General features: G+C 39.4%; 1 protein-coding gene across 2 annotated transcripts in view; it reads left to right on the forward strand.

Moving 5' to 3' along the window:
• The window catches only part of MACROD2 (mono-ADP ribosylhydrolase 2), an 842,329-nt gene that overhangs the window by 545,812 nt on the left and 276,775 nt on the right, over positions 1–19,742 (forward strand). For both annotated transcript variants that reach the window (XM_039389846.1, XM_027726087.2), the window contains exon 7: positions 13,622–13,652. In XM_039389846.1, the coding sequence (XP_039245780.1) occupies positions 13,622–13,652 (31 nt within the window). The remainder of the gene's footprint in view (positions 1–13,621; positions 13,653–19,742) is intronic.

The raw sequence follows: 19,742 nt of genomic DNA on the forward strand, positions 1-19,742 counted from the left end.
ACACCAGGTTACATGTTGTCAAGTTTTTTAGGCGCTGGGTTTGAAGGAATAATTTGAAGAAGATAAATGAGGCAGCTTTGTGCATCACTTGCTGGTAGTCAGCCAGATCACCTCAAATATAGTCTTTGTACAGCTCAAACCACAGTATTTTGATGTATCATTAGTCAATGTGCCGCTATTTTTACGAGTTGTGCTTACTGTCACATTTGTAAAATAAAACATTTTCTTCTTGAGAGGAAAAGCCAAAAGCTTTAGCAGTTCTCTCCATCCTGTGGCCACAGGACTGAGTTGAAAGCCAGGGTTGCTGTCACAGTGGCCCACGTGCCAGGGAAGGCAAGGGCTGATGTTGCTTGCGGTGTGTGGACTGAGAAAGGTCAGGTACCAGTGCTCCATGGCATGTAATGTTCAAGCTATTTCTCTTGTTTATTATTAGAACAGCTCAAAACCTGACTGAAAAGTCACATATGTTGGCGTCTCTGTTTTCTGTTTGCTTCCACTTAGTATTGGTATTTTTGCCCAGCTCTACCCCTCTATCCAGGGCAGTGTGTGCCCCCTTTCACTGAGCTAAGGATAAAAGTCTTGACTATCTAGTCTGGAAGCTCCAGAGAGATTCTCCTACTTTATTTCCGTCACCAACTAGACTAGGAAGGCTTGTGCTGCAATTGCCCTTTTTTTTCCTTCCTGGGTATTGTTGGGAAAATGAGCAGTGTTTTTTATTGACCGAATAATAGACGGAAAAAGATTCATGGGATGGAGAAGTTGATAGCCTTTGGAAGTTATGGATTAAAAATCAATTAGCAAATGAAAACTGAATTCAAAGAATAAAAAAGCCATTCTCTTGATGAAAGAGGTTAACAGTAGTATTAAGGGGAGCAGTGTCAGGACCTGTTTTGCTCCATATATTTAACGGCATTTCCAGCAGTGCAGTAAAGAGGGTTATAATTTGCTGATGACTCCAAACGACTGACATTATATATAAACTTCAAAGACTTTAGATAAAAATTGCAGAATCCACAATAGAATCATGTAAATGACTAACCCATGCATGGGTACTTAATTAGTTGTAACTCCTTGGGGAAAATTTTTCTGAAAGTGATTTTGGATGACTTCTTGGAAACAGCGCTGGCTGGAAAGGCAAATCAAATGCTCAGCTCTTGAGATGTGGCTGGGTGATATGCTTTTTAGGGGGATAGATAATGTGAATGCAGCTATCAGATGGAACAGTGAGTTACCAAAAAGATACAGCAGAAGTAGTAGAGATTTGTCAAATATTTAAAATATAATGAACATTGGTGTATTTGATATGTTCATGGAAGGTGAGTGTAAAACACACCTCTTTTATCATAAAGCAAGATAAGGCTATGTAGTATTTTACTTTTTGGATTGGGAGAACTGTTCATTGTGCAAGGGTGAAGTCTTTCCTAAACCTCCCACAGCAGCACATTGGGAAGAAGCAGTGGGAACCAGGGAGAGAAAGGCTGCACAAGAGAAATGAGAAAGCTGCTGGTGGCTAGAGGAAATCCCACAAGGATAAGGAGGGTCTGTAGTCCCATTTGTGATTACCGTTGGCCAGTGTGTTATACATTCCTTGTTCATTCCATGGGGAAGCAAGAGCACATCACTCAACAAACTCTCCTGCCTGATGACTTCTTTCCAGGGAAGAGCTGCTCAAAAGGACATTCACGGCAGAAAATGGGATGGAAGACTTGCTCTCCAAAACCCTGTGTGTTGGGCAGGGTAGAGGAGACTTATGGGCATTTGTCTGTTTGGCAGTTACTGTTGTTCTGGTGCAATTTGTTATTTTCACAGATTTTTAGCTTACAAAAAACCACAAAAACCTGCACCTCTTGCCAGCTTGTCCATAATTCTGTCTACAGTTGTGCAGCAAGTTTATTGAGAGTGTATGAAGGGCCACACTGGGTCAGCCCAAATGTCTGTCTCAGTGCCCTGCCTTTGCTTTGGCCGAGAGCTGATGCTCAGTGAGGAGTGTAAGGACAGGGTAAGCATTTAATGGCAGTGGTCAGAACACTTCATCACTCAGGGACTTTTTGATCCACAGATTTTATCTTCATGCTTTAAATCCCTCATTGGCTTTTTCTTAGGTGAATTCGTAATATTGATTTTTCAGCTCCCATAAACTTTTCTTGTTTGTGTGGCATCCACGCTGCTTTATGTGAAGAAGCATCTCCTTTTGTTGATTTTGAACTTCCAGTTCGCTGCTTTCATCTGATATCCCTTATTTTTGTTGTCCACCTGCAAGTTTGAGTTGAAGGAACTTTAGTTTTTACTCTTGTAATGTGATGTAGTGTCACTGTGTGCTACACTATAATAACACAGTTTTATTGTGTTGGTTATTTTGTTGTAGTGCTTTGCTGATATGTAAAGGGGAAAATGCACGTGCTTTAGCTGAAGAGGTTTTTTTTTTTTTTCATTTTTTTTAACATCATCTGTTTGTTTTTTAATATGGAATTAGAGTCTTGATAATCTGTTGAGTTTAATGTAGTGCTACTTAGTGCTATATTGCAAATGATTTAGCCTTGTAATTCAAGGCTACAATGGGATTATTATCCCAATATATTTCTTTTCTCACAACTGGGTAAGTCTTGACTATAACAATAATTTTTGAATATTACTGGATTCTTGAACTGATGGTTAATAATTGTCAGCTTTTAGGGAAATAAACACTGTGTCTCCATCTACTGGAAAAATACACGAAGGGACCTACGCATTTTGCCCATATATAATCTCCTCTTTGCTGGTTAATGTGGCAAGAATTTAAAAAGCATGGGTGGGAGGTCTGTCAGATGTGGGTGTTGCATGAACGAGTCCCAGTGAGTAGGGTTTGAGGGGAGAGAGGGACAGAAGGGGATGGAGAGACACTCCTTCCGAAGCACAATGTGCAAAAGGTCAGGGAAAATTTGGCAATGCCTATAGGAACAACAATAAAATCCCTTTAACTAGTTGAAGGAACATTTAAAGGACTGAGGAAACAGATGGTGCATAAGTTAAAACTGTGCAGGAGCAACTTACCTTCTGCAGCAATTTCAGCAAGACAGTTATTTCCGTGGTTGTTACTCTCTCATTCAATCACAACATGCAATTACTATAGCGAACCTTCTGTCACATTGCACACGTTTTCACACTTGTCAGAGGAAAAGTCATAGATTAAACAATATGGTTTAAAGCACTGTTTAGTTATGAATTTCATAACTGTATTTTAATGCAAGACAGAAGTGTTCTGTTGGAGCAGAGCTCAAAAGAACAAGAACCAGGGGAGCATTCTCGGGGAGGAAAACAAGCAGCATTGGCCATACAGATGCCATTAGCACAAATGGAAATGTATTCATGTTAGTGCCTTCGCATCAGTCTGAAAACACAAGCAATTAGAGCCCCGTCCTGGAGTCGCTGCATGTGCAGAACAGTCCTTGAAATCAATGGGTGCTTGGAGAAAAGGCAGAAAGAACAACTAGGGCCTTAATATTACACTAACATATACAGCCTGTACCATAGCACATGGTACAGAACCTTTCAGTTATTTCTTATCTCTCTTCGGTGTTTGAAAGGATGAAACTGTAAAACCATTTAACCATGTCAAACCTTTACCATCCTCAGAGTGCATTTTTAATTTCATTCATTTTCCTCCCTGCTTTGAGATTTTTTTGGTTTGAGTTGGTTTTTTGTTTGGTTGACTTTTTGTTTGGTCTTTTGTTGGTTTTCTCCCCCTGCTGTGGACAGTATTTGTTCTCCAGAGCTGGTATCTATTTGGGATACACATGGCTGTAGATATATCTATATCTATGTATCTGTATATATAGGCTGCTTTTGTCTCTCATGTTAAATAGTTTGCATAAATGATAAAGTATTAGTAATGCAAGTGGTTGTTCCTTGTAATGTTTCTTGAATAATGTGTCTCTGGATTAGACCTTTTTGTGTCTGTCTTTCCTTTAAAAAAAAAAAGAATTCAAAGCAACAGCATAAGGATTTCAATATGGTTTTTTGTTTTTCTTTTTTTTAAATGAAAAGGGCATCTGGGGGTAACTCAACCAGAAAAGACAGGGAAATCAAAGTGATAACTGTATTTTTCTGTTCCATTTTGATTACTCTGTGCAGCTTTCTTCATTTGGGAAATATGTATTTAAAAAAAGAGAGAAATCTTTATGCTTTTTCTCCCCTCCTGCTGTTTCTGCTACTTTAAAAATATACGTACCAGTTATTTCCATACAAAACATTTGAAAATAGGAAGAATTTGACAAGGCATTAAGTGTTACTTGAATCCAATACAAAAACCTGCCTGGATCATTATATTAAACAGGAGGATATGGAAAATTGAAGTCACACTTCCATTTAAAATTTTTAACCTTGTATTTTTGCAACAACACTTCTTGAGAAAAGGAATAAATGTGTGTAAGAGAATGAAAGCTGAAAGAACTTGGAGAAAATAGACATATTTTTTCAGATTTTGATTTTTTTTTTCTTTCTACTTTTCCCATATGTGTGGTGGCCTTTCTTGCACTGACATTGAAGTTTTATTGAGACAAATCCTGACACATTTACTGGTGCCAAGTGAAGCATTATGCAGATTCATTCAACTTGGTAGAAACACTGGTTGGGGTTACTCAGAACGAGGAAATGTGTCAGAACCTGCAAACCTGGATTGGCCTCTCTTCAGGACTCCTCATTTTCTGAGTGCCCTGCTGAACACAGTGCCACTGATTTCCCCAAAACCTTCTTTCACTGTGTAGTTTTCTGAACCCAACCCCATTGTACCAGAAATGAGGTATACAGGGTTGCTGACCCACTTTTGGCAATACTGGTGCAGCTCAACTTGTTTATTTGTATCATTCAACAGCAGTTTGAAAGAGGAAAATCAGTGGGTATGGAATTTGGATTGCAGTTGAAGCTGAGGATTTCTTGCTGCCTGCAATGGCTTTGAATCAAGCCACAGATGGTGGTGAGGTTCCGGTAGCTGCTGCTCTCCTTGCACAGGCATTCCAGCAATGCTGAGAGCAGGGCAGGGCCTTAGGAAAAATCATAAAGTGGATCTGAGAGCAGATGTGCCCCAGCTGTAAGGGAAGTGATAATGGAAGCAGTGAATTTGGAACAGGGTGGATGGCAGCAATCTGTCATCAGGAGGGAGTGTGCGGAAGGATGGAAAGGAAAAAACTCTGGGGTGGGGTGAGAGCAGAAAATAAATAGGGAGGAGAGAAATACTGGGTTGAGGGGACTCTCAATAGCCATAGAAACCTCTGTAGGGACTGTGCCTAGGAGCAGTAGAAAATAAGTTAAAATATACCAATAACCTTCTTGGTCTTCAAAAAGAGTCTCAAGTCGCCTTTATCGTGATTTATGTTACCAGACCTCCTCCACAGAATTACAGTCGCCTAATCCACAACTGCTGTTATTTATTCGGGATAAAGAAGGCAATTTCGACTGTGATCTCCCTTGATATTTTCCAAGGTCTACTCCTGTCTCATACCTTTCATCATCGTGTACTTCTTCAAGGCGTCTCTCTACACCTCTCTCAAAAAGAAACACTCGTTTCAGTCGCTCGCCCTGGACCAGAGTGACACAGACATTCCAGGTTAGGAGAGATCAATTGCACAGCCCTGTTCCTCTTCACCTGGGAGGATCTTTGATGTGTTGACAAGGTTGGAATCCAAATAAGACATTAACCCACTGTATTACAGTGGTTAAGGTGGCAGGGAGGATATAAAATAGCATCCTACCCAACAAGGTATTCTCCCTTTTTCATTTTACAATCTGTGTCAATGGCAGCTGGAACTATTAGACCTGCATTAAAATTACATATTACTTATATAAATGGGAGCTATAAATATCACAAATAGTAAAACTAAAATTGCACTGAGGTTCAGGAGACAGTATGTCTAAAACCTACAAAATTAAGGACATTTAGAGGAAAGCCTCAATATCCATCTGCCCTTAATTTACCTCATTATTCTTGGTTGTCAGAGTATGATCTCAGTACTACGTTAATGTCATTTAATGACTTTTTCTTGCAAGGTTGGCTCAGATCTGAATCAAACCACAGTAAAGGTGCAGCGGTATTTCCTTGGGTGTGTTGGTTTAGATGAAGCAGTAAGGACAAGCTAACCTGCTGTTAAGGATGAAGCAATTATTGTCACTGTGGTCAGTAAATACTTTTGTCACTGAATATCTCCTTTCTGATGTTTTTATATTTAGTCCTGTGGATTCTTACTCATTTTTCTTTTAATTTGAAAATATTATAAATGTAAAACAAGTATTGATCTGTAGCTGTGGCACAATATTGATTTGAATGAGACAAAAACTAGACGCTAAACCCAAGCTTGTTAGGAAGGTATTAGTAAGAATTAATGACCTGTATGGTGGAACTGCTGATGCTGCATTAGATGTGCCCTCTCCTACCAGCCCATGTGGAGTCGGGCCAGGCTTGCAATGCCTGTGTTTTCTGAGCACAATGTATGGCCCAGCATTGGCATCTCCTGGGCTAGAAACCTCCCTGGACTACTGGGAGCCTCGACTGGGGCTAACAGATCTGATCCTTCCAGCTGTGCTCCTGGAAGTGAGACCAGTGCACAGAACTGAGGATGCTGTGTAGTTCTTAATTAGTCCTTTGGATAAAGAGAATGGATTTGCTGGCCTGGAGGTGCCTGCTCAGTGCTGGCATGTGAGTATCCCTGTCTGAGGCAGAACTGTGCCAGACAGACCTTTTCCTGGGCTGTTTTAAGCTCTCCTTTGCCATCACACCTGTGAGGCTGACTACCATGCATAAAGCTGGAGAAGTCTGGCTCAACATTTTTCATTACAAGGAAATTTGTATTGAATCAATGGAAATAATATTCCTGTGGTTAGGACTCAGGAGAGAAGAGAGAGTTCCTGAATCTGCTTTCTGGCAAGCCCGTATGATTTCCTGTGCTCAGGGAAAGATTTGTTTCACCTAAATTAGCTTGGGTATCTACCTTCACTCTGTAGTCAGCAGTTCCCCACGAGAGCCATTCATTTGACCTGAAACAGCTGAATTACCCTCTTTACTGACTGGAGAGGGAACCTCAGACCAGAAGCCCAGCTCAGCAGAGATGAAGCTGGATCCCAGCTTTCCTCTTAGCGATACACACGTAAGATGAGGTCTATGGATCCCATGGGATCTTGTCAGTAGAATTATGCTGGTGGGGATGAGATACCACTTGTGCAGGTGGCTTGAAGGAATGGAATCCCTTAACACAACGGGGGTTTTCGAAGGGAGTTTTATTAAACATATTATTAGACTTCTGAAAATAGTCGATAACCTTCATTTAGAAAAAAAAGTAATAAGGGCTGTTTCTGTGTTGTTCTCGTGAAGGAAGTTGCATTTTCAAGCTGCTCTTCCCAAAGTAATTAGACACTGGGAGTTCAGGGACTCTAGAGGCAACTGCTCTGTGCTCTGCAGCACTGAGAGACTGATGGAATATGGGGCTCGTAGGTGAATGTTCTTTTCTGTTCTTGAAAAAGGCAAAAAGGGGATTTTTAATTTCTTGCTCTTCGGCATGAAGAAAACTCATAACTGTTCTTTACTGGGGCTAAAAGCACATCACAGATGTGGCTCAAAATCAGTTTGTCATTGATTTCAAGCCTGCTTTGGCATGGGGTGTTATAGAAAGAAAAAATAAATCTGCTCCAAGTTCTCATTTGATGTTTTATTCTTTCCTTATCATCTATGTTTTTTCTGCTTTAATTGGTGCTTCAACTGCAATGGCTTCTGAACATTCTAGGCAGATGCTGTCTTCTAAACCCAATAGTTTTATTTTTGTCTATTGTTTTTGCTGTGCAAGAGGTGGACTGAAAACTGGCTGAGCTGCTGGGATTTACAGGATTGTGGGCAGTGGCACGAAGTCCAGCTGGAGGCGAGTCACTAGTTGTGCACCCCAGAGGGCAACTGTGGGCCAAGGCTATTAAAGATCTTCCTTAGTGACTCCGATGATGGGGGAGAAAGCACCCCAGGGAGTCTTCAGACAACACAGAGCTGGGAAGACATGTGTTAAAACATAAGAAATAACTTATTTAATCTCCAGTTGGCCAAACAGCAGAAGTTGCCCACAGATGCTGTAGAGTCTCCATCCTTGCAAATATGCCAGCCTTACTGGCCATAGTTCTGGGTAATTGGCTTTAGGTGACCCTGCTTTGAGTGGTTGGGTTTGCTATCTAAGTATTCCTAAATATAAAGGATGATGATTTTTAAAAATGTGTGCCAAACTGTTAGTTCCTAGCTCCCCTACAAGTTTTTCATTCTAACTACAAATATTCAAATAGTTTAGGAAAAAAACGGGCAACCCTCACCCCACAACCGAGTTTGTATGTGGGGAAATCAAATTATTTGACCAACTTTCAGTCCAGACCTCTATCCAGGCAGTAAATTGAGCTATTACTTTTAATGACTGAAAGATGATAAATTTGAACATTTTAAAATAAAAATTTTGTGACATTCCCCACGTAATGAATTGTCTTAACTCCGTATTGCAGTCCTCTACTGTCTTGTGTAAGTTTCTGTTGCAGCTGGTTTCAATGTCTTCAAAAATCTATTTTAAATTCATATAAAGTTAGAACACATAGATGCTAAAAATAATCTGTAAATTTTGGTAGTGATTCCTTTGATTTTTTTTTCCCCATACTCATTGTTGAATGTTCATTGTTTGGTTGAAGATTTTAATTATTTCAATAAAAAATTAAACAAAATTGTCATTCACTGTGTAAGATGAGGCACATAATTTGATAATGAGAACGTTGCCACCTTTTTGGCAAACAGGTCATCAAAGGAAGACCCTCCCCTGCAGGCCCCGATCTGCTTAGTTTGGTTAACAGGAAAGATTAAAGATATTCTTTTTGCCCTTTTAACCTCTCAGGTGGCCTCTTTCAGTAACTGTCCTTTTGTATAAATAAAGAGAAAAACCGCAGCCTTACCTGGAAACTTACCTGGAACAGTGTCACCAGCAAGGCGGGGAAACTTGTGGAGACCCTCTGAAAACCTGACAGACATTTGTTTTAGATTTGTGTTTTCTGAGTGATGATGAAGTTCTCTATGCACTTTTTGCAAATCTTTTTAGCTAAACAGGAGTCCTTCAGTCAGCTCTCAGTAGCTTTGTGACAGGTTTGCTCTCTCAATAATCATTTGCCACACAGCTGTTAGATTTTTACTTCAAATTTGATTATTGCTCTGTATCATTTTCTAAACCCACTGTCCTTTTGTGCAATGTGAACTTCCATTTTTGTAAATGGGGGTGCACAGAGGAGCCCTGACCCGCAATACAGAGAGGATGTTTCGGGTCTGAATCTGAACTTCAGCTGTAGTTGCTTGACCAGCATTGTATCAGCTGTCAGCATCCTTTGACAACCTCCCTATTGTTGGAGTGTAAACTTTTAGACCTGTAAAATATGGGAAAATACCCTCCAACTTTTTTTTGGCACTTGCATGCCCAGTATTTGACTCTGATAAAGAGAACCTGCCAGTATGTGAATGAGGGAGCTCAAACAAATGCCTAAAGGCTTCTGTGTGACCTGCTGTGTTCAACACATTGATTCATTTTTGAGGCAATAATTACCTTTCCTTCTTTAAAGGCACATTAATAAACATGCTAATATTGTCTGTAATGAAAACTGAGTTTAAACATTTTCTTACTCAATTCTTCCATTTGATTTTTTTCTCTTTGCTTTCTGTGTAGGGAATTGTGTTGGAATTTTCTATTCATAACTTTGAGTGATAGTTTCTTGCAAAATTTGTTGTTTGTTAAATTACAGTACAGAATCATGACAAATATAAAATTAATGTCAGTAGATGGACTGGGAAATTACATTTTAATTTATTTTCCTTCCAGATAGTAGCGTAAGGATTTTTAAAAGGCAATAGGATAATATTATTGTTAGTGGTTTATAAAATCATTTGGTTTATGTTTTAATCTAGTAAAAGCAGCAAAACTTGACTCTGAATGCTTGATGTTACTGATATTATAAATATGTATGTATGTATGTAACCTGTGAATACTTTTTGCAGCTAAGGAGGTACAGTAGGCCCTGAAGTTTATAGGTTTGGTTTATTGTGCTTTTTGGAGGTAGGTGTTTTTACAGAGTGTGTTATTTTGGAAAGGATCTAAGGCACTCAAGTTTTTTAGCTTTGGCTGGTAAACAGGAATATCAGTAATGCAAGTTGCATGAAGGAATAGCTCTCAAACATGAGAATGAGTCCTCTTCATGAGGTGATGCAGTCAAATCAGAGAAGACTCATTTGTGTTTGATATTTTTTTTTGTGCTGGAAGAAAAGCACTTACCTTACATGTAGCTTGGTTGTGGCAAAAGCAACACTGGGATGCCGACGCTGAACGCTGAGCACTTAATCTGAAGAAAGTCCTTGCTCTGTGGAAGCAATTATTAGGACTGCAGTAGGAGGCAACTGGTCATGTAGACATAGCAATTTTATTCATCTAATGTATAACAGTTAATACATTGCAGCTCAGTGTGAAGTAGAACCCCTTGATGTAGATAAGCTCTTAAGTATTTAAATACCCAGGTCCTTCTCACTGAAATGTCTCAGAGTCCAACTTGGCCTCCGCATGGTGACTATTGTAAATGTTCCTCATGAAGCTGCATTACATTTCATCCTAATTAGCACTGCTGCTGCAGCCTTAGTAAAGAAACATTGGATTAAAGAGAACCAGAGGCTGAGCGCCCACATCCTCTCCTGCAGGAATTAAATCAATTTCAGTCTTACAGTATTCACAGAGCTGATTTAATTTGGCCTCTTTCTCTAGATGATTGCAGAAGCATAGTAGTAGTAGGAAGCTCTTGCCTTTTTAACTTATGTTTAGCTCCAGAGTTGTGTCTGTTTTGGGTGCTGTCATTTCACATTAGTCCTCAAGTAAAGCAAACATGCTATTTCAGTAGCAAAGAAATTAAAGGTTCGTCAGTAAATAGCAGTTACAGGCAACAAATTAAGATGAGAAACGTTTTTATTGTGGAAATAGGAATGAATGTTTCCTACTGTGAAACTGAATTTTTTATTGAAATTAGATATATAATTAAGTTATTATTATGCACAGAAAAGGTTAGAAACCTTAACATCTTTTGTCCATAAGCCAAATATTGTAGTATGTTAATATGCATGCTGTGAATTCCCCATCACTGCTCTGCCAGTAATTTCAACCTGGCATCTAGACTAAATTGTCTCCCTAGGAGCCAAGAGGAAACACAGTTGATATGTGATCTCGGGCACGGGTCTTTCTTGAATGAATAAAAGCACTGTCACATTTTACGAAATTACATCTGCTGGTTATGTGCTGTGATGGTCTCTGAATGATGGAGAGGGCAGAGCTCATCTGAGTTATGGCACAGACCCATGTTCCAAAGGAGCTTGATGGGATTTTATACACTCTTGTAGCTCCATTTCAGATACATTTCAGCTGCATGACAGGAACTGAAAGCAAGGTAATGGTTGTGATGTGTCTGCACAGTAATTTTAAAGTATTAAGAAACACACAAGACACACAAGTTGCCAGGCAGTGCTCGCTGAGTGGCCTCGGAGCGGCGTGTTTGCGAGTGGAGATGAACTAATGCGACAAGTGTCTGCCATGCACTGCTGGAAATGCAGTTGTTTCCTCTTCTCCAAGCAAAGCTGAGAAGGAAACCTGGTCCCCTGGCACCAGCTCCATGCCCCCCAACACTCAGCTGTGGTGCCAGATGTTGGCAGTGTGTGCTGAGCCTATCCCACAGTGCAGCAGCCAGTCTTGTAAATCCCTTCAAGGTCACCAGCAGGGCTTAAAGTAGATTCATTTAACAGTTGGACTCAATGATCTTACAAGTCTTTTCCAACCTTAATGATTAATTATCTTGGATGATGTATCAGCCTGATACCCTTTGCTTTGCAGTGGGGATGAATCTGCAGACCAGGGGCTGCAGAGCCACCCCAGCCCAAGTCCTCCAGGTGGTTGGCTTTGTCACTAGCGGGGATCTGAAATTAGTAGTGGTGCTACTTCTCATAGGCACCACGTGGGGTGTTTCCCAAGGAGCCAAGGATTGATGGAGTTTTGAACTGTTTTGCCTTACCAGAGTTGTGGGGCCAGTAAGAGAAGGAGCCTTGAAGGCTCTGTTATTCACTTCCTGAGGCAAATGAATATCTAAATCCTGTGCTGTTACTCAAATTCTGCAAAGAATGGAAAACAAAACACTTGTTTGGAGCGATTACCTCTTAACATGTTGAACTTCAACAGTGGTGAATTGTAAAATCTGTTTCTAAACTGGACAAAATGGTCCTTTATGCCTCTCTCTTATTGCAGGAGCATCTATTGTCACCTCAACCTGAGCTCTGTAACCATGTGGTGGTGTTTGGGGTTTTTTTTCTACTCCCTTCCTCATTTCCTTAAAAAGCTGATTCGTTGTGATTTATTGGGTACAAACTACAAAGCTAAGTATTTTTCAGGATGTAAGTTGTAGTGGTTGTGAGAAGGAATGAGACTATAATTCTCTTCCACTTTATTTTACTTAGGTATTTCCAGAGCGGAGGGTAGGATGTATTCTTTCCATTAGACCTCTCCTTTCTTAATCACCATTCCCTAATTAATTCCCTGGTTAAATATAAAGCAAGCATTAGCTTTGAATAATGTTTTCCTGTGTGATTAAGTAAAGAAGAATTCCTTTCTTTTGTATGATGACTCATTGCTGGGGGATCTGGAGGGAGCCTCCGGGTGGATATTTGAGACTTTGGTCCCAGGTGCTCTCATACCTCTGAGCTGTGTTTGCTGTCAGTCCAGAGGTGGGAGGCAAAGGTGATATCACATATCAGCTGAATACAAAGAAAATTGTCTCTCTTGTGAAACCACAGCTTTGGTTTCTCCTGGTGGAAAACTGACTCTGGCTCACAGAAATGCAAATCTGGAGACAACACACATACAGCGAGGAAAAATGTAAATTACTGTTCTCACTGGCACAGGGTCTGTAATATCTCTTGTTTCATGATGCATTTTCTTTGAGGTCCAAGCTGACTCAAAAATGTACCCTCTCTTTTCACCCAGCATCTTCCAGTTCCCCCCCCTGCACCAGTTTGCAAGGCTTTGTCTTGTAGCAGTACAGCTGTGTTGGGCCGCACCATAAACCACATGTTTGAAAGAACCGAGGTTAAAAATGAAAGGCTCTGGATCAAAAAAGGAGGTTATAGTAAATGAGGGCATGGCAAAGAGGCAGGGCAAGGTTTAAGCTGGCCAAGCTTATTTTGCTGCTGAAGAAACACTGTTTAACTCTACCCAGATAATACGACTCTTTTTTTTCTACTGTAGTAGCGTATGGCGTTAATTTTTAGCTCATGGCATTAATTTTTAGCTCAAAAGGCAGTTTTAAGAACAATTCTGGGTTCAAATGTTGCTCATAGCTCAAGGTGAGAAAAAGAGTACAGCTTTATTAACATGGCAGCAAGGAAAACATATGGAATATGTTTCATATAATGACATGAGAATGCTTATGATTTGACTGCCAGAACAGTGAACGCTACAACACGTAATCTCCGGGTGTTGAAAAACAGCCATCTAAAAACACTCTTGGTTTTGATAAAAAGTTCAGCAAACAGAAATCCCACTGATTTTTGTTTTCCTTTTCATTTGTTTTACAGGCCTTTCCCTGTATTTCAACCGGAATTTATGGTAAGTAAGACCTTAGATGTCGCTTATTCTTACTCGTTTTTCCCCATTACTGCTATTTCAAACAGTGATATTTCATATCAGGTGTCTCATCAGTCATTTTGGCTTGCCAGTCTATTTATCCTGTGTTAAATAACAGAGATCCAAAGCCCTTGGCTGTGACTGGATACTGGTGTGCTGGGAAGTGGGATGCTGTTGTGCAGCCCTTAGCAAAACCCTCAGAGCCTGTGAGCCAAGACCTGCAACTGTGATTACACTTCTGCAGTAACTCTTAAACACACTGCTGTGGCTTCAACAGGGAAAAATAGGGGTCTGGCAAAATTTTCCATTTAGAAGGAAAACAAGCAAGATACCACAATGTCCAAGACTGGAGGGAGGGGAAAAAAAAAATGTTTTTCTCAAGCCAACTTGCTGGAATAACACGGAATTGTCTTAGCTCCCTTGAGTTGTGCTTCCACACTTTTATTTTATTAATTTACATGCAAATTAATATTGCCTGAAGGAACTGGAAGGAAAGGGTTATTATAAAAGTTCATCACTTGCTGTTGTAGGGTAATCCATCACTAATAGTCAACTGGTTTTTGGTTGACGTTGTGGAAGAAGTGGGCATGATATTTGTAGGAGGAAAAAGACAAGCAGTTCAATATTTAGGAAAAAAATGGAAAAATTTGAGAGGACATGCAAATTACAAAGAGGCAAATATATATTTTTTTTTTAATTTAGCAATAACCTAAGCTGCTTTTTTTTTCTTTTAGGTTCAGTAAGTGCATAGAAATGCTTGTAGATTTTATAACTTAAACAATTTAAAGTTTTTAAATAAGGATGCTTTAAAGAAACATATGGATGCTCCATCCTTGGAAGTGTTCAAGCCCAGGTTGGATGAATCTGGTCTCGTGGAAGGTGTCCCTGCCCATGGCAGGAGGGTTGGAATGAGATGATCTTTAAGGTCCCTTCCAACCCAAACCATTCTATGATTATATGCTAAACAGCAATAAATAAAAGGAATATTTAGAGTTGCTTCTTCTTTTTCAGGACATCTTATTTAGATGTTTCTGAGGATTATAAATCTGATTTAAGATTCAGAAGGTAGAATCTAATTTACTTCAGGTGCCGTATTCTTTTCTACTTGAACTGCACTTTCCTTGTTGCAGAAGAACATGCAGATGCCGTTTCCACTAACACTAGAATTGGCTGAATATGAATCTGGTTTCAGATTAAAGCTCTGCCTTGATTCTCAGCTTTGGTCCCCCTCTTGAACTTTGAGGGGAGCTCTGCATTTTAGTCCTTGACTCCTTGGCTTAAATCTTGATATTTTACACAGACACATTTTTGTTATTATGTTACAGAAGCAAGCAAGACATGGTGTAAATGTATGGAAATTAGTAGTAAGTGGGATGTACAAATAATAATAGTTCACTTTATTTTACAATTGGCCTAGTTAATAGAAAAGGTCTCAGCAGGTGAGGAATATGGTACCCTGAAGCCAGTAAAGAAGATTGGAAAGGATCTATGGTAGGAATCATGAGTTAATATGATTTATTGGAGGCTTTTCTTGAAGGTAACTGTGGCATTACTGAAACATTATATAGTGTAGCAGATGCTTTTTTTTGGTAATTGTTTGCTGTTTTCACCATTGCAAATTAATTAAGATGCATTTCTACTAAAATACTGTTTTTCTGAGGCTGCTGCTTTTTTTTTTTGTTTGTGGTTTTTTGGAGGGTTTTTTTTGTTTGTTTTGGGAATACAATTTCTAATCGATTGTACTGTTTACATTTTAATAAATACTTTCTATTCCTCAATTAAAAAAAAATTTCCTTCTTTACAAACTCTCAAATGCACTGCCTGAGAGTAAGTAATTAAACAGGCAGCCCTGCATCAGGCTTCAGGTGTCAATATTTTCAACAATATTTGATAGCAGTCACATTGCTAAAACTATGCTCTGTGTGATGTGTTTGCAGTGTAAAGTACACCCAAACCCCACAAAACTATGCTTTCATCTTTCTGGTTTTGTTGGGGTTTTCCTCTTTATCCATGCACATTCCTTTAGATAAAGGCAGTGTCTAGACAGGCAAGTGGATCAACCTCATTCCTGGTGGCCAAGCTGATTAGGATATCTTTGTGCTGTGCACGTAACACTGGACTCTCACAATAAAGTGTTTTTGAAGGAACATACGGTGTTGATTCCTCACCTCAGATCCATATGAACAAATGCTGTCCCTTCAGAATCCCTTGGCTCATAATGGAGTTTCTCCTCCAAATGGAAATGGAGAAATTTTCAAGAGATCAACTGGGTGTATCCAATTCAAGAATCTGGATTGAGTTCTGCTCCAGACTCTTGTAAATGCTTAGATTGCTCACCTTTACTCTTATCGTAAGGAGAGAGTGGTCACACTTCTCTGGAGAGCCATCCTTTCCTGTTTGCATCCCTGCAGAGCGTTCCTTTACTCCCATAAAAAGGGAGCTGGGAAGAAATGAGCAAGCACGGCTCTTTCTGAGGTCCTGGCGAAGAGCAGATTGCTTTTCATGAATGAGAATGGGAAGGGTGCTGGATAGAGGAAAGGTCTGCCTTTCCTCCCCAGACACTCTCCTGATGCTTCATCTCCACCCGTCACTCTGAGATGTTCCAGCTTGAACGAGTTACAGCCCTCAGAAGGCCTTTTGCCATTAAGGCCCCGTGCCAGGAGTCAAAACTCAGATTTTAATGTGCTGGCAACAAATTCACTCACAAGGGATCTCTCTTTTAGAAGTCTGATATCTTCAACTGAGGGGGGCTACATCTTTATAAAATGACATAGAAAGCAACCAGTGCTGAATGTTTGTCAGGATTACAGAACAACTGAGGGTCTACCCACAGGCACTTCGGGGGGAAAATAATTTCCTAAGAGATCCGTAATTCCTAGTATCTTTTCCTAAGAGATCCCTGTCACCTTTAATAAGCTTATAAACTGCTAATCAGTCTAAGAAAGCAAAGGTTGTGAAGACTCATATCCCCATGGGTCCCTGGGTTACTCTCTCCTGTTGCAATAAATGTTTTCATTTATAGCAAGAGTGTGAAGTTTCCTAAATAAAACTACTTCAGGGGAAGGACTAAAGATTTGCATCCCTCCCATGGCATTAGGGAGGTACTGGAGTATCTAGCTCCACATCCTCAGTAGCTGTTTATCAGTACTCAGACAGGAGCCACAGTGCAGTCTTAACCTTATCACACTTCTTTTCCCTAGACCAGCTAGACTTCTAGGAATTTTCTTATATTTTGTCTCTTTTCCCTTTTTAGAGCAATTTTACTATCTGTTTGAAAAAAAAATTGAAAAAGGGATAAAAAAGATCTACAGACAAATCTATATATAGTTCAGAGGGTACAAAGTGTTATTTTAGGCTGTAGTGCGTCAGATTTTCATGTTATTCCAGTGGATCACCATTTAGACATCCACTTTCCTCATAATTACCATCTTGTTATCTCTGAGGTACTGCCAGAAGAGAGGGGTGAAAAAAAAGCCAGTTTCTTTAGTAGATTTTATGGAAGAACACCTCATCATCATGTCTTTAAGAAGGTATCCAGAAATCCTGGTGTTTGCAGCCTGCAAAGTGAACAAGGATCTCTGATATGGTGCTACAAACCTTCTGAGCCACAAAATTAAAACAAGACTCCACAGATGGATGTGAGGAGGCAGAAATTTTCATGTTTGTCACAATACTCTGTTGAGAAATAATTATGGGATAGGCTACATATGGAAGGAATTGAAGATGTTACAGTCTACGCACACCTATTTGTTACCTCCTTACTGTTATTTTACAGTAATAGTTTGGCTTCTGTTCCTAAATACTTATGTTGGCAACATAAGCTGCTCTCTGGCAACAGAAACAGGTATTTATATGTTATTTTAAACTTAAGGGCGGGGGGGGGAAGAAACTGGGGGAAAAAAGATGGAATTCTAAGAGAATTCTCCAGTTGGTGTGTATTTTTGTCTCTACATCAATTTGGCTGTATGTTTTACCTTAGCTTGCTTTCATGAAAATTATATCAACTGTCCTTTCTAGGAAAAAAGAGAATGGCAGCTCTTAGTTTTGTCGTGAATTTAGATTTGCATTTCTTTTAAATAAAACAGAGAGAGAGAAAGAAAAAGACCAAATACCATGAAAGTGCAGAATGTCTGTGGTGATTTAGGTGGCGGAAACATACGGTTTCACCACCTCTTGAACACCTTTATTACATTGGAGTGAGTCTTGTTTCTTGTAGAATCGGGCCACTTGCAAGGTTTAATTTACTATGTGTTGCTAAAGGGGAGTCTGAAAAGGAAAAAAAAAAAAGTAGGGAGTGTGTATAGAAAATGGAAGCATATATTCTATTCTCAAGGGAAGATGCAAGGAGGTAGCAAAGATCCTCTGCTCTGCCTTGTATCTGGGGGGAGAGGTGCCTCAGTCTTAGTGCTGGCTTGTGTCACCTCTGTCCTGACCCCCAGTGCATCCTCAGTGTCTAAAGAACGATTCATTCTACCAGTCCACAGAGAGCTGGGACCGCATCCATCAGCTCTTCTCTCCGTGAGGTGATCCGAGATAGATTATAACAAGGGATTAACCGACAGGTGCACTGCTGAAGGATTATAAAAGCCCTCTGAAAATCTGAGTCAGAAGACTAAACCAAACATTTTCAAAGGCAGAATAAATTCCTGACACGGGGGCTAAAGGTTGAGGCCATCTATTTCCATCTTTCTCATCTGCTTTTTTCTCATTTTTCTGTTGGTGTTTCATTTCTAGGATAGATATTTCTTCAATGAGCAATAAGGGTGGCACTGTCATCTTGCCAAGGAAGGAGTTAGCTGCAAAATTTTCAGAGCCTCTATACACAGATGTGTAATAAGTAACCATGAAGCAGTCTTGTATTTATCTCCAGCCTGGTGCTTTGAGTCCTTGTAACCATCAAAAAGGCCTGGTGTGTTTTACGTGATCATCAGCATTTGGATATCGTGATGTGAATTAAGGTGACTGAGGAAAATGGATATTATCACATAAATTCTCTGTGATGAAAAAGAAAAATAATCCAGTGGGTCACATAAGGAAAGTTCCCATTAAGAAGATTTTCATAACTAAGCCAATTTTTTAACTTGATCAGCAGCTCCTCATCCCTTAGCTCGGAACGCATCAACTTTTTTGACACCATGTGGTTTTAACAGATATTTTTTGTAACCCATTGGGGAGCTAATTGCATTTTGTTATTTACTCCATAATTGGCATAATGTAATATTTAAGGGAAATGAAGATATATGAGAACTCATTCTTTGAAGCTTCTTGTGGGACTGATCACTAGTTAACTGAGATTATTATTAAAATTAATAATAGTAGCAGCTATGAAATGAGTATTATAATATTCAAGTAATCCTAGAAATCTAATTACTACTTGTATAAAAATTTGTTGCATGCATTATTTAACAGTGTTCTTATTTCAGACAGTGTAGTGTCCGTGATACTAATTGGTTTCTTCCCATAATTTAAATGCTAAAAAAATTATGACAGGAAAGTGTAAATCGATGAGCTCTTGACAGTCTAAAATTAGCATTCATACAATGTCTTTAGCAAGGAGAAGCTCTAACTTGATTCCAGACGAGAGACTTAATAAGCTCTCTTTTTCAGTGGAAATTGGCATTTTATGGATAATGTAGTTAGACTATCTAGAATTTTATCTCTTCTGAAGTTCTTGCTGACTGGTCCAACTAAGAGCATTTCCCCCGAACACTACAGGACAAATCCTGTCCTTCATTAAAATGGTGATTAGTGACCGTCCTTAAAAATTTCCCTTTTAAAGCCCAAACTGTTAAACACTGGATACTCAGTTGCCTCATGGCCTTTCTTTTTCCATTTTCTCTTTAGGAAGAGATAGAAAGTCTGTGTAGTTGCTTTTTTCTTTTTAAATTATATTTATATATATTCATATTTCATACATATATATTATATATATATTACTATATTAATTGTCCCCTTCAGTCCTGCAACATCTGCCTATGCTCTTTAACCTCACTGTTTGGGTTCTACTCTGCAAGAAACAATTGTTTCTGTGCTCCCTTGCTCTTCTTTCATAGTTTCTTACATCTTGAAGCT

This window comes from Pipra filicauda, unplaced genomic scaffold, assembly GCF_003945595.2.
Source record: "Pipra filicauda isolate LSUMZ 115617 unplaced genomic scaffold, ASM394559v2 scaffold77_size3566232_pilon, whole genome shotgun sequence".
NCBI lineage: Eukaryota > Metazoa > Chordata > Aves > Passeriformes > Pipridae > Pipra > Pipra filicauda.